The sequence below is a fragment of the Thamnophis sirtalis genome, unplaced genomic scaffold (genome assembly GCF_051295495.1).
Source record: "Thamnophis sirtalis isolate CommonGarterSnake01/CBP01778 unplaced genomic scaffold, rThaSir2_p1.2 scaffold_3, whole genome shotgun sequence".
Taxonomy (NCBI): domain Eukaryota; kingdom Metazoa; phylum Chordata; class Lepidosauria; order Squamata; family Natricidae; genus Thamnophis; species Thamnophis sirtalis.
In genome coordinates this window covers 62183453-62199192 of record NW_028261383.1, presented here as the reverse complement: position 1 = coordinate 62199192, position 15740 = coordinate 62183453, and the positions used below count along the sequence as shown (strand labels likewise).

Here is a 15740-nt window from a genome sequence, read left to right as displayed (position 1 = left end):
CTTCTCAGATGCACCTGTGTCTCCATTGTGGGAAGCCAGATGGAGGATCAGAGAGACTCCCATAAGAAAAGTGTCAAGATGCATCCATGGGATACATTTCCCTGTACTATGCAGAAAAAGCTTTGGTTCATAACTGACATTACCACAGGTAATCGTCTGCTTACTGTACATACATTCACTTAGTGACCATTTGAAGTTACAGTGGCACTAAAAAGTGACTTGTGACTGGTCCTCGCACTTACAACTATCACAGCATTCCCACAGTCAACTGATTAAAATTCAAGCCTTGGCAACTGGCATGTATTCATGACAGTTGCCACATTCTGGGGTCATGTGTTCACTATTTGCAACATTCCCAGCCAGCTTCTGACACACAAAGTCAACAGAGGAAGTCACATTTGATTCACTTAACTACAGTAATTTTTTTGCAGAAAAGGCCATAAAATAGGGTGTGACTCATTTCACAACTACCTTGCTTAGCAATAGAAATTCTGTACCCAATTGTAGTGATAGGTTGAGGAGTACCTGTATCATTTTTATCCTTGTATCATTGCTACTGTCGGGTTTGGCAGTAGGTTGATTCAGATGGATTTGTTCGAGACTTGACTAGTCCCTCATTTCTTGCACATGTCACTAACATCCTCAAACTCCAGATTTCACCTAATCCATTACTCCTTTTTTCCCCAAACCATGCAGTATTCCCTTAATTTAGTACAAGCAGTTCTGCCAAAATTAGCATCACATTTTCCTGTTTAACAAGGTTGCTCTTGAAGGATGCCCTTATCATCCCCTCGCTGTTGACCTCTCAGATTTGATTTGGGTTTTGAAATACAGTATATTTAGGCGTAATCAGCTCTAGGAAATAATGGAGTTATTAATTACAGACAAAGGCTGCCTATTATAGTCAAGCACAATCAATGCTTGTGTGATCAATTTTTACTATATTACATGCAGATTTTCCATCCTGCTTTTCCACACTATTTCTCTAGTTTGAAAACCAATTTTTATTTTTAATAAAAAAATATCTGTGCCATGAGTGTATATCTGTATATATCCAGCATACTTGGGAGAGTGTACAAGCACACATGTGCACACACAAACATATCATCTACCCTCATGTAGTCCATATCGTCATGTAGTCCAATACCTGTTCAATTTAGGAATCCACTAAACAATTTTTCTGACAATGAAATCACACTGAATGTTTTAGGTATATATTTTTACTGCTAAACAGCCTTTTATTGTGTGGGGATTTCTTCTAATATTCAGCCTTAATCTCATTTATTTCCATTTCAGTTCAACATTTTTTGTGCTGCTTTCAGTTCAACACAGAATAGATCTTCTCCCTCTTGCATAGTATAAACTTTTAGACATTTATAGATGGTAATCAATCTCTCCTCTTTTCCAAGCAAAGCATATCTAGCCCTTCTAAGAGTTTCCAGGTCTCATAATCATCCTAATAGCTCTACTCTGAATTCACTTCAACTTCTCTACAACCCTTGCCTAAGCATCAGAGTAGTGAAGAATTATTACATCCTGATTCTGGATGCAATGGCTCAGTTAACACAGCCCAAGTTAGTATAAGTCCTTCATAACGGCTATATCACACTACTACTCCTAGATCATTTTCACATTTGGTGGCATCAAGGCAGAGTTCTTCAAGTCCATAGCTACATATTTCATTTTCCTGCCTGATGCAAGACTTTACACTAGCCACACTTGCTGAATTTGTCTTGATTTTGAAACTTGCAATTATAATTTTAATTGTAATTTTGTTCTGTGAGATATTAGTCTCTAGCTTGGTGCCATCTGTACAGTAAATTGAATAAGCGTCAATTCTGCTCTATTCTTTAGGGTATTTGTAAATTGTTGCATGGTATGGGGCTAAGCAGAGAGTCCTGGGAAATTCCCACTTGGCATTTCCCTCTAGAACAATACAAATCTATTTAAGTGTGATTTTTTTAGTCTGTGATTCTTCAACCAGTTGAAAATCCACCAAAGTATAGTACTGTTAAGTATACATTTATCTGTCTTGTCCAGAGGAATATAATGAGAAGCCTTGTTCACAGTGCGCTCTATTAGTTAACCAGAGTAATCACTCTGTCATTAAAAAAAGATAAATTTAATCTGAAATGACTTGTTGACAATCCCATGCTGGCTCCTAATAATGGTAGCATTATTTTCTAAAAATTCGCAGACACAGTGCTTGACAGTCTGTTCTAATGGCTTACTCCTCCGCCCTTCTCTGATACCAAGTTGGTCTTTCTCCAACCTTCTGGCACCTTATCGGTTGTGTAGGAATTTGTAAAGATTACAATAATAGGTTTTATCATTCCTGCCAGTTCATTTGTCAGCTAGAAATGTAACTCAAATGACTCTGAAGTCTTGAATTTCTTCATGGCGAGTTCTTAATATACTTTTCACTCTTCAGTTATGTTTTTCTTGCCCTTTCTTCAGTTATATCAGGCACAGCTCTTTCTCTTCTGATGGAAGACAGATGCAAAGAAAATGTTATACAGTATTCTTCTTATTTTCTTTATTACTCCAACATCTTCCCCATGTAAGAGAGCACTAGCCGTCTTGTCTTCTCTTAGGAATATATTCTAAACTTCCCTTCCCATCATGGTTTGCATTCCTCCTAAGCCCTATCTTGTTCTGAGTCTTATCTTGAATGGAACAGAAAAATGATAATTCCATTGTACAAGTTTGAGCTATCAGTTTTTTGTTGTCTTTAGTTAACAGCCCCATTTCCTTTTCCTAAACATTTCCTTTTTTGTTTTTCATCTTGTTGAACAGTTTTTTGTTCATTACTATTCAGTTCTTAAGGAGCTTTCCAAGAGGGTTATTTGTCCCTATCTAACAAAATGAAATTCAATGGTGAAAAAAGTAAGGCTCTACATTTAGGAAAGAAAAACAAAACACACAGGTTCAGTATATGTGGTACCTCAATCTATAGTAGTAACTGTGAGAGGGATTTTGAACTCCTAGTGGACAACCATTTAAATAAGAGCCAGCAGTGTGTAGCAGCTGCCCCAAAAAACAACACAGTTCTAGGCTGCATAAACAGAGGGACAGAATAAAGATCATGTGAAGTGTTAATACTACTTTATAATGGTATTATAAGTGTGGTAAGGCCACACTTGGAATACTGCATTTCGTTTTGGTTGCTACAATGTAGAAAAGATGTGGAGACTCTAGAAAGAGTGCAGAGAAGAGCAACAAAGATGATTAGGGGACTGGAGGCTAAAACATATGAAGAATGGTTGCAGGAACTGGGAATGTCTAGTTTAATGAAAAGAAAGACTAGGGGAGATATGATAGCAGTGTTCCAATACCTCAGGGGTTGCCACAAAGAAGAGGAAGTCAAATTATTCTCCAAAGCACCTGAGGGAAGAAGCAATGGGTGGAAATTAATCAAGGAGAGAAGCAGCCTAGAACTAAGAAGAAATTTCCTGACAGTTAGAACAATTAATCAGTGGAACAACTTGCCTCCAGAGGTTTTGAATGCTCCAACACTGGAAGTTTTTAAGAATATGTGGATAACCATTTGTCTGAAGTGGTGTTGGGTTTCCTGCCTAGGCAAGGAGTTGGACTAGAAGATCTCCAAGGTCTCTTCCAACTCTGTTATTCTATTCTATTTTATTCTATTCTATTCCCTGTCCTGTTTAGTATTGTGTTTTTTCTGGATTACCTGTATCTCTTTGACCCGAAGGTGCTTTTTAAAAAGGCAACTGGACTTTCTTTGTCTTTTCTGACTGAATGGTAAAGAATGGTCGGAATATAATAATGCAAGGAATATAAATCCTTCAATATCTCCACCATTCAGCCAGAACTGAAGAAGCTTCTTGTATGAGAAGTAAAATGTCTTCAAGAAAAGAACAAAGAAAGTCCCCTTTTGAAAAAGCACCTTGGGGCAACATGACCTGGATGACCGAGAATCTCCATAGAAAAGTATCTCTGCAACTTTTTTGGATTTCAAGCTATGATGTGGTGCCCAACGTTTTTTGAGTTCTTTAAAATCTGTCTTCCTGATGTCCATGACACATGCCTGCCTTCTCTATAGATCCCCTAATTAATCTTGTACTCCATCTGGACATGGTTGGTCTCCTCTTGGAGAGCACTTTTGCTCTATCCAAAATTCCTTCCTATTGGTCAGGATTAGGTTTAGGATAGTTGACTCCTTGTTTCTTTTTACACTGTCTGAAAAATGAGCTCTCACTAAGAGAAAAAAGAAATCTTTGGGCACTTCCACTTATAGCTTAGTTTTCTAGCAAATGGCAGGCTGATTGAAGTCTCCCATTGCTACTCTAAGCTGCCTTCTTGAAGAATTGGTAAGTTGGTTTAGAAAAGCATTGTTCATATCTTCTCCCTGTGGTCAACTTTGCTTAAATTCCCACAGTGATATTCTATTTGTTACTCCTTTATTATTAAAGTAGTATTTTTTCCAAACAATTTTAAAGGATTTCTGCATCTTGTTTGAGATGTTTCATGTAGGTAAAAACTAGAAAATTAAAAGGACGCCACATCAGGGAAGACAGTATTAAGACAAAACCTACTTTTTGTGCACAGAATTTCAGGGGAAATAAAACAACAAATACACAGCTTATGTAATGCCTCAGCTTTTGTTAAAAAAAGAAAGAGAGCTGTCTTCTGGTTGCTTTTTTAAAAAAATCCTTAGAAATCATCTTATTTTTTTAAGAGAAGTTTATGACCCTTGTTTTCTTTGCTTTCAATAATGCTTTTTTTTATTTCTCTGTTCATACTGACTGCATCATTATTTGTTAACCAAACCAAGAATTCAAGCATTGTTTTAAGAATAAAGCACGGCTATTGCAAGTATTATGGGGTACATAAATTTGCTTATGGGTTTTAGTGAATTGGCCAAATTTATTTTGAGCAAAAAATGTAATTTTTTTTTGTCTTTAAACATGCAGAAAAATCCTGAGCTCAGGTATGGAAGTTAAGAGTTATGCCATTGGCTCGAAGCATATCACAGTTGTAAAATCCTTTGTGAGCCGTTATATCTTTAAGGAAGCAAAACTAGCTAAGGAACTTAATTTCATGATATGTGAGATTTTACTATGTACATTTGATAGAAGCAGACCATTGCAATAAAACAATGGCAAAGTCTGAACCCATTCTATCTTGGAGGTATTCCAGAAAAAATATCGTTCTGGAAATGCCCATTTTTACGTCACAGGTATTGAGGAATTCCAGATTCATTCATACCTCAATCAGGAGTTTAGCTTTTATCCTAACTGAAACATAGAGGTTTTTTGCCCAACTGTGTTTCAACTCTTGGCAGTGATGTTGTTGTGATCACACTTTGCCTGTCATTACCTCCTTAATTATTGTGGGGGAAAAGAGAGAGAGAAAGGGCACACATCAAGCACAAGAGAGGGATTTTAACTTTTCAGTACAATGATAACCTGCAAATGGAAAAATGGAACTATAACATGCAAACAGTACCAAACAGGAGGTGCTGGATAGTAATATTCATGTTAACAGAACTTTCTTTATTCACAGTTCATTATTATAATCAATTCAGCATGCTCCCTCCATTCAAAACTCTACAGCCAAATAAGTTTCATTTTCAGGTTATTCTGAAGGTAAATAAGGATAATTTAGATTGCTATATAGTAAAGTATAAAACAGTGTCTTATACAAGAAAAACAGAAAAGTTGTTCCTAGATATGGCAGAATTCTAAAATAAAAATAACAATGAGTAAATCAATAAGAATACAAGCCTTTCCCAGTTATGCTACGTATTATATGCAAAACAGTTGAAAAAATTAAATTGCAAGAAAGAAAGAAAACACAGCATGATTCATACAAATAAAATATATTCTCAGAGCTGGGGGAGAGTCCTTATGGCAGCGTGAATAACATTCTGACCCAATTAGCAGATCTAATAAGTTCCCTGTCACTTTATTTATTTATTCATCATATTTTTAGGCTCACCCATCTCACAAAATGTGAAATGTGATACATATAATTCTGAAAACATCTTCGTCCCACTTTTATATTTCCAACAAAGTTTTGTGGAGATTCTGAAAGCTGTTTGTATTATTTTCTTTGTCCCTAATAAAGATATTCAACTGTCAATTTTGGAATCCCCCCACCCCCTTGGAACAAAACAAGTAGGATTGCCTTTTATCTTACTATGTCAAATGTAACTTCAGCAATTCTTAAAATCAATATGACAAGTTTGTGTTCATATGTCTTAACTAGCAAATAATAATGTTTGTTACTGCAAATGGCAAGGAAGGGATATGTGATCTGCCTCTCTTTTCCCTTCCTAACTTGTTGTGCATAATCCCCCAATTAATTTGTTGCACTGTAAATACAACTCCTTGTGAGTTTAAGTTGCTGTTTTATTACTTTTATGAAAATTTAAAGCCATCATGCTTTATTGCTCATTTACTTCTGTTAATGAACACGTACCCATTAAAAAAAGAGTGACCATGTGGGTGGGGGAAGGAAAAGGAGAGAATGTGTGTTGTTTTGTTGCTTTCAGAGCTTTTCATAACTAGCCAAGCCTGCTGAGATCATTTATATGACAGATGTTTTGTGCTATTGCTTCTACTAATACGGCACCACCACTCTGCTATGCTTGTTATGAGACAACTTGTTTAGGACAAGGCAAGCTTTAGAGCCTATCAGCTATTGTGGGTTTTTGGAAGCTGAGCACACTGCCCAAGAAAGAAGATGCTTGTGTGATCCTCCTTTAACATCATGAAGCAAACAAAGACCGTTATTTATTTTGATCAGTGAAAATTTGAGACAGTGGTTTTGCATAATGCTACCTATGATATCTGCCATAAATAGAATGCTGGTTTGCATCTTCATATCACGATTAAGAGCAACTCAGGTTAAAATACAGCTCTCTTCCTCATGTTTCTTTATTCATTCGTTATAAGTAGAACCTCCGAAAGGCGCATATTTTGAGATAATTTGAATGGAATGGAGAAGCAAGCCATTGTTGAGGAAAAGAATTTCCTTCCTTCCTTCCTTCCTTCCTTCCTTCCTTCCTTCCTTCCTTCCTTTCTTCCTTCCCCCACATATATCCCTAATTAAAATAAGGAATTGGGGCCAATTCAAATTCCTCATAGAAGCAACTAAGTCAGTCAGTTTGGCTTTCTATACTTCAGACACGAGGCCTTTTGCCTTGTATTTCAAACAAACTCTGTCACTAAAAAAATCTAGAATTGGTTTTTTTCCAGTTAGTGATCTTAAATTTGACATTTCCCAGCTGTGGCTTAGAAATATTGGGGAATAAAAATGGTCCTGCCTTGAAGTGGCTCAAGAACATGGTGCACACATTGTGGAGAGAGAATTAGTTGTTTGAGAGACCTAAAGCATACCAGTGGTGGATTAAGGCTCATTGGTGCCCTAAGCACTGACAAATCTTGGTGCTCCTCCTTTGTACATACTATACATACAAATCTTCATTGGTTTTTTTTTTCTGTCTCAACTTTGTGGCGCCTCCTTTTGGCCTGCTGCCCTAAGCACATGCTTAGTCTGCTTAATAGTTAATACACCACTGAAGTAAACACATGGCTATTTACATGCAAACACACACACACAAACACTGACAACATATGGGAGGTTACTACCCTGTGTAATGTCCTTTCTGTAACAACTATATTGCTGAAAGCAGCTGCTTTTGAATGCATAGAGATTATCTCCAACATTTTTCTTTGTGTTAATGATATTAAAATGAATCTGCACAAATGCTTCTCAGTGCAGTGGGTTCCTGCTATAACTGATAAATGTAAATTCAAATTATTATGAACATGTCACAGAGGACAAAAATAACTACTGTTGTTTTGTGACATAAATTGGAGCTTTTTCCCCGAACGCTACCAGCAATTTAACAGTTTCTGACCAAATTGAGCTGGTACATTAAAACCATGGAATGCTAGCTAGGACAAAAGGAAGGAGAATGGCCAAAGGGAAATGATTTACCTAATTAGTAACAGAGGGCACATATAAAAATCAAGATAATTCAGATGCAAGAGAATGAGACTTGGGGAATATTCTAAGATATGATATTAGTAGACATTGCAGAAAACATTTTTTTTATAAATGGAGTGAATTTCAGAAGTTAATAACAATGACCACCAACTACCAAGCAATATTATTTTCCACTTCATGCTTCCTCTCTAGTCACTTTCTTAGAGCAGCTTGTTTGGCTCAGATTTGAATTCAGACAACCTAGAGCAAGATGAATCTCTGAAGTGTCTCATTTGGGACAGGAGTCAGGCTTGGTCTGAATCTAATACTCATCTCTTAGGAGAGTTTAGATTCTAGGGAGCAAGTTGGACATTCAGAAGATGATTGTCTTGCAAGTATTCTTTATTTCGGTTCTGAATCTCACTTCTTGAGGTAAATACGGAGGAAGGGCTCACTGAAAATTCCTTAGAAGTACAACTGCTTTGTCCAGTCTGAAATACCATTTTTTTTTAAAAAAAATGAATTGTCCTCAAATTATCAAACCATTGTCTTATGTTTTCATGTGATTTGTGTGGCCATTAAGCAAATCTCTGTATCCTCAATTGCAAACAATCCGTTGACAGTAATAATCGTTGGTAACAGCTGGTAAATAATCTTGATTGAAGATAATATTTTTCATTTGTGCACACTTATTTTTAAGCAATATGAGTATAAATGTGTAATCCATATTCTATATACGATTCAGGAGATATACAGTACTTGCTCTGTGCTTTTAATATCCACAAGAGTTGTATTAATGAAACATGGGATATAAATCTATTTAATTTTCATTTATTATTCATGTTTTGCCATCAGTATAAAACACTTTTCAGAATAATGAAATGAAAAATCTTTGCCCTGAAACACTTATTTCACAAGAGGAAGGTGGGTGTTTGCCTTGGTGGTGTTAACTTTAGTTTTAGTTACCTGTTTGGAAAAATATGGAGACTGCACAGTGTGTCAGTAGCCCAAATGATTCAGCTTCTTTTCTTCCTCTGTTTAGATGTTTCGTGAGTATAAGTATGGAACTGAGGCACCACGTAGACTACAACTGTAGCTAAATAGAAAGATTTCTCTGCTTCAGTCCCTATGGATCAGATGTCCTGGTCATATTTAGCAATTTATTTTCTGCTTCATGGTTAGATATACCATATGACCCAATTCCATTGCTAAATCTCAGGGACAGACGGTAACATTTAGAGCCATATGTAGAAAGTGCAAAAGATCAGGTTTTCCTGTAGGGCTGTTTGCTATGCTCAGATTTAGCCAGGAGGAATCTGGCAATTAGTCCCAGGTCAAATTGGAAGCGTTTTGGCAATTCCTGTTTAGGGATGGAGATAGGATGCTTGTTGGATAAAATTTTAAAATCTAATGGTATGTAAGTATACAATGTCATTTCTTCAAAATTGTACAATGCAAGTAATTTATTGTAAAGGTTAAAAGAAGAGTCATCCTCTGTTATAATGTAGTTATTTTTTTTCCCTGTATGTTCCTGGCTTTAAATTTACTGTAACAAATATGCTGATGTTGATCAGATATCATTAATAGATTCTACATTTTCTGTGGTCCCAGCAAGATAGATTGCACTGTAAGGAGTCTATACTGCCTATGAAAATACAGTATTGAAATAATAAATTAGTTTGCAGTTGAACTCAGACCTGTTCCTTGAGTTGATCTCTGCAGAAAACCAAATGCAGATAGTCCTCAACAATTGTCCTGTTTAGCAGCCATCCAACTCATGACAGTTCTGAAGAAAGAAGTAGGTTTACACTCAGCCTTTGAACTTACGATAATTAAAGCATCCTCATATAATTATATAATTGCAAGTTGGGTGTCTGTCAACTAGCACACATATATGACAGTGTGATCGCAGTGTCTCACAGTCATGTCATTGCCATTTGTGACCTTCATAGCAAGCTTCCAACAAAGTCAGAGAGAAACAGACAGTAAGACACAAGTCCCAGTCATGAGATGTCACGCTTAATGATTGCAGTGGAAGCCGTGTCATAAGACAGGCATGGTTGCATGATGTTTCACTTAACGACTGCTTAGCAATGGAATTGCTGGCCCAATTGCTGTCATTAAGTGGGAATTACTTGTACAGCCTTCATAAACTGCTTATCTGGATCAGAGTGTTCTCTCTGCTATTTTGCTACTTCGGTCCCATAGGCCCAGAGTGCTTTGTTTGTTTCTGTAAATTTGATGTGATACTAGATAAAAGAACTGTGAGCCTGCAGTTCTCTTTCAATATTATATTTAGTGTATGGATGGGCTGGAATTTGAATCAGATTTGGAGCAATAGGAGAACAAGATGGAAAAAGAGGACAAAACCTCTGAATTTAACCATTATTAAATGAGTCTCCAAACTCTTATCCATGCACTTTAGTACCCTGTCCTGGCTTGACTGTTTTTATTATTCACATTTTGTATGCACAGAAGTGCACAACTACATTGAAAAAACAGGACAGAAAGGAATTCTGATGTTTTCCGGCACTCAAATTATTATTATGTTTTATTGACACTTTCCTGAATGTTTGTGTTTTGTCCATGAACAAAGTCACGGGCTCAGTGGACCGAACACTAAATAGTCAAGAGAGAGATCTATTCCAGTATTATTTGCAAACAAGATCAGTTGATTCATGATCTCAAAATTCGGGAGAAATTTGAAATAAACCCTACAAGTAAAATTATAAATTACATATATTTTATGTATGCAGTCTTTGAGAATATCTGTTCAGTAATCTCTTCAGAATTTTTAGAATAGGCTGCTTTTAATTAATTAACAATATTAAGAGACAAAGTATCCACACAGTGGGAATTTTTTAAATAGTTAAGTATTTGAAAAAAAGTAGATTCACTGAGTATTGGGTGGGAGGACATAGCTAAAAGGATTTAAAGGGCCACCTTCATGTTTTGTACACTAAATTCTGAGATTTCGACTCAGACTCCTACAAAGAGAAGATGTCTTCACATATAATTAGAAATAAGCATTAAAAATGACCATTGGTCATTGCATGTATTTGTTGACTATACTCCATGATTCTGTCTGTTCCTTGTCCAATGTTGCACTTGATTCTGTACGTGATTTTCCTAATCTTGCTATATCGTTAAAATACTCTGATGTAAGTTGCTGTATTTTCTCTTCCTCAGGTCCAGGCTAATGTGGAGAAGTCTTTGACACTCTTTGGGCAGCTCTTGAACAAAAAGCACTTCCTGTTAACTTTTATTCGAACGTTAGAGGCCCAACGCAGCTTCTCCATGCGTGACCGGGGTAATGTAGCCTCTTTAATAATGACAGCCCTACAGGGTGAGATGGAATATGCCACTGGAGTGCTAAAACAGCTTCTCTCAGATCTGATTGAAAAGAATTTGGAGAGCAAGAACCATCCCAAATTGCTCTTGAGGAGGTGAGCATTTGTATAGGATCCTCTTAATAAACGGATTGGTGTGGATTTTCGCTGTAGTCAGGGTATTTTGTGTTTTTCAACAATTCTGACCATAAATTTAGCACTAAAATAATAGATTGTCACCCATAAATAGTTATTTTCATATCTCTCAAAAACAGAGTGATTGCTATTAGATGGAATATTCACCAAACTGAGCAAGTAGGGGAAACTTTTTTGGCCTTTAATATTTCATTTATAAATGTGAACATTTATGAGTATGGTAAGAACTTGGAAGCTAGAATATTTTCATATCTTTGCAAGTCAGATATCAAAACAAGGTGACAAACAGATTGGAGGAAATGTTTGTTTAAGTAGACAGACCTATCAGATTTCTGTTAAATGTGAGAACTGACACTTGAGTATGTCAGCATTTCTTTTAAATGAGACTTCAATGTAGAAGTCATTATTATACATCATTTTCAACATCATCTACTCTGTGTTAACATTCTTTGCAGAATAATTGTATGCTTTGTTAAACAAATAAAATGTTTCTATGTGGGGAACGGGTGTAACCACAATAATCTGATGTAAAAATCAAAGGGAGAAAAAGTTTTAAAAGACTTTGAAAATGACCCTACAAATGATTGTACAGCATTGAAAGGACAAATATATATGCTTGATTTGCAGTAGTGGCTTACTGCTGTGTCTGGTTTGTTATTTGAGATGCATTTTTCTTTACTCAGCAGAAAGCAAACAAAAGGAATAGAGCATTTTGCAATTTGCTCTCTTTTTCTTTCTCCTTTCAACTTATTTCCTCCCTTTCTTCCATTTTTTTTAGAAAATTCTTGCTGGTTACCAATACTGTGCTACATAGATACTGTATTTTTACAAAAGGGGTTTATTAGTTCATCACAAATAATGTCTATTGCAAAGTTACTGTCTTTTAGTAGTATTTGTTTCTAACGGTTGGTAGGGAGCAAGCCATTATTATTATAAAAGTCCAAAAGGAATACAGCCTCTTTCTGCATGCAGAATGTTATTCTTTTCCAATTGTTTCTTCAAGACTGCTTCTTCAACCTCTATCAAGTGATTGTTTCAGAATAAAATAAGCAGATTTTTTTTCTGAGTATTATCTCAACACAGGCGGGAGACGAGTACAAGAATGTATTCCGCTTCCTTCATGTGTCTGTTCTGCTCCATCAGGTTTTTAAACCTTAGCCAGATAGGTTTACTAAATTACAGCCCAATGCATTCTGAAAAATATACTAGCTGCAGAATAAAAAGTTATTAAATGTGTACTAAAATATATATTCACAAAGTTCCTTTTCTTGAGCTTTTAACAAGCCACTTTTGCAAAGGTTAATTTCCTTCTCCACTTAGGCTTTAGATCAGTTCACAGATGAAATAGTAGTTTTATTTGTTGTACAGAAACATGTTTGAAAAGAATATTGTCATGTGCGTACAGTAAAATAGATTCATGTTCATAAACATGTAATGGACATATCAAATAGTGGAATTGCCAAACGGGTCTTCTCATGCATGCACTTAATTCATATGTCTGAGTGTTTGAAGTCATGTGTCAGCTACTTCAAATAGTAATTTAATTATGGCAATCTGAACTGTCACATATAATATTTCCATTAGCTGGATGTAGCAGTCTAACATTACTAAGACAATGCCCATTTTTTGCACATTTTTAAAAGAAGGAAAACAAAAGAAATACACCAAAGTTGGGGATGGATATATGATTACACATTAGAATGATTTCTTTTATAACTTGGTACTGTTTCTTATATTATTACATTGGGACAAATTATTCTTTGCTACACTTTTAATGGGGAAATCTCAGTGAATTCTGGCTTCTAGATATAATCACATATATTATCCTTTCTTAAGTCTGTAAAAATATATGCCTCCTAAAGATAATGTGTAAAGTAAGCCCACATTGTGAATACTGCCGGCTTCATTATCAGCTTATCCCTAAAGAGGCTGGGGTCTGAATATTTTACTTCTGGTATATACCAGCTAGGTTTTAAAGATCTTTGGACAGAGACTTTCTTGTAGCATTATACAATAGTTGATTGGTACTAGCTACTAATATATGCCATAGGGATATGTATATATATGCTGGTCTTGTTGTTTTCAGGTCTTTTCCCATGTAAGATTGAGATTGTCTTGGCAACGTTTCGGCGAGGTCTCACTCACCATCTTCAGGCTGGTGTTTTCAGCCGAAAACACCAGCCTGAAGATGGTGAGTGAGACCTCGCCGAAACGTTGCCAAGACAATTATATAATAAGTGCAACATTGGCAGATAAAAAAATAATGTGGTCTCTGTATGTGTATGTATAGTAGCATTCATAAAGTTTATTTCCCCAGTCCTGATCTTATAATCTTTCCCTGTATCACCTCCTGCATAGGAAATGGTGAAGTTTTTTCCTCTGAGCTATTCTCAAGCCAAACTCTGCCTTTAAACACTAAGCCTTAGCACGCATGTTCTGTGAAATCTCTATTATATAATGTAGTCCTATGGGCATATGGCAATCTAATAATTAAGCCTTGACTACAGAAAGCCATCTCAGAACAGTGGCGGAAACCTGAATATTGTTATTTTTACTCAGAGCCAAGTTTATTCCAACAATTGGATATATATAAAAGTATCTGGGCTATTTCAGACTTCTCCCTCCCCCCCCCTTTTTTTTAAGGGACACACATTTTTTCCACACTAGCATTTCTATCATGCTGAATGCAAGCTGTCATTCTTTATCTTATAACCAGGCTGCATACCAGAAGGGAAGGAGAGGGATTTATTTAGAATATCTACTAGTTGGGAAGTAGAAATTAGGTCATTTGTGCTTAAATTTGAATCCAACAATTTCCACTCTTACCCTTGTCACAATTTACCAGATTTATTTTTGTGAGGAAAGCAAAAGAGGAATATAATAGGAAGAAAGCCAAAATGTGGAGACATTGTCTTCATTTGGTCAAGGCAGAAGGTGACCAGGAAATAACATTTTCCATCGTCCTGTTCTGTTCAGAACAATCTGTGTTACTTAACTGTTGCTTTCTGCCTGATATTCCTTTGTGTTACGTAGACTACTCAGAATCCATGTAGCTTCTAGACTTAGAGAATTGGAATTTAGATTGTGGTGATTTTGTTATTTTTCAATACCACTCTTCCCCTGTTTTCTTATAGCAATGAAAAAGCTGTTGCCTTCTTGAGGTCATTAGAGTTGCTTGTGCTTTTGTGATCATTTGAATATGAAATAGCTGAGCTGATGATTAATAGATGGAGCAGTCAAAAAGAAGTATAAAGAAAGAATTTCAATCAGAACCACCTGCATTTTTTCGTGCTGAATAAATGTGCATAGTTTAAATGTTGATAAATATGTTAATCTTAATGTTTACAACAGAGACATATTCATATCTCTGTTGTAAACACTTAAGCTTCTTAACTCACTTGATGCCTTATGAGCTTTTTAACCCACGTGTCCTTTGGATGTGTCACTTTAATGTATGTATGTATGTACGTATGTATGTATGTGTGTGTGTGTGTGTGTGTGTGTATATATATATATATATATATATATATATATATATATATATATATATATATATATGTATGTATGTATGTATGTGTGTATATATATATATATATATATATATATATATATATATATATATATATATATATATATATATATATATATATATATATATATATGTGTGTATATACATACATAACACACACACACACACACACACACACACACACACATGGCAAGAGCCAGAAGGGAGAGAGTGTTCCTGTCTGGGTTTTGCAAATTGATTTAAAGTCCTTTGATTGTTTCTAAGAAACAAAGATGTGTTTTGAGAACTGGAAGAATCTACCCATTCTTCATTACTATTTCATACTTATACTTTGCCCTCTGTGATTAGTGTTGTATTCTAGGTGGAAGGTTCCTCTTAGTGACCATTGGGCAGACCACCATATGATACTTAATGTACATGGCTGCTATCTTGTTAATCACATTAACATTAATAACCTTATTTGTGGCTTTTCCAACAGAAATATTTTACTGCTTTACAAAAGAGTTTTAAATTTGTTCAGGATTTGTCTGAATTCTGCAGCTAACTACTTTTTACTACAATTGTTAACTGGGTGTAAGTGTGTAGAATTTATAGAAAACTTGTAAATGTGACTTCCTTCATCTCTGCTTTCTGTTTCTAATGAATTGATGAGAAGATGCATAAATTGTGTTCTGAATTACAACATTCTGTGGATTCTCTCAGGTACCCTATATTACTCTGGAAGATTTGATGATGGTAGACTGGAACTTTTTTATTCCAAATACTATGTA

The 15740-nt window shown here is 35.6% G+C and overlaps 1 protein-coding gene across 3 annotated transcripts in view; it reads left to right on the top strand.

Annotated features, from left to right (window-relative positions):
* The window catches only part of PLXNA1 (plexin A1), a 380392-nt gene that overhangs the window by 323464 nt on the left and 41188 nt on the right, over nt 1-15740 (top strand). For all 3 annotated transcript variants that reach the window (XM_087708971.1, XM_087708970.1, XM_087708972.1), the window contains exon 22: nt 11146-11402. In XM_087708971.1, the coding sequence (XP_087565097.1) occupies nt 11146-11402 (257 nt within the window). The remainder of the gene's footprint in view (nt 1-11145; nt 11403-15740) is intronic.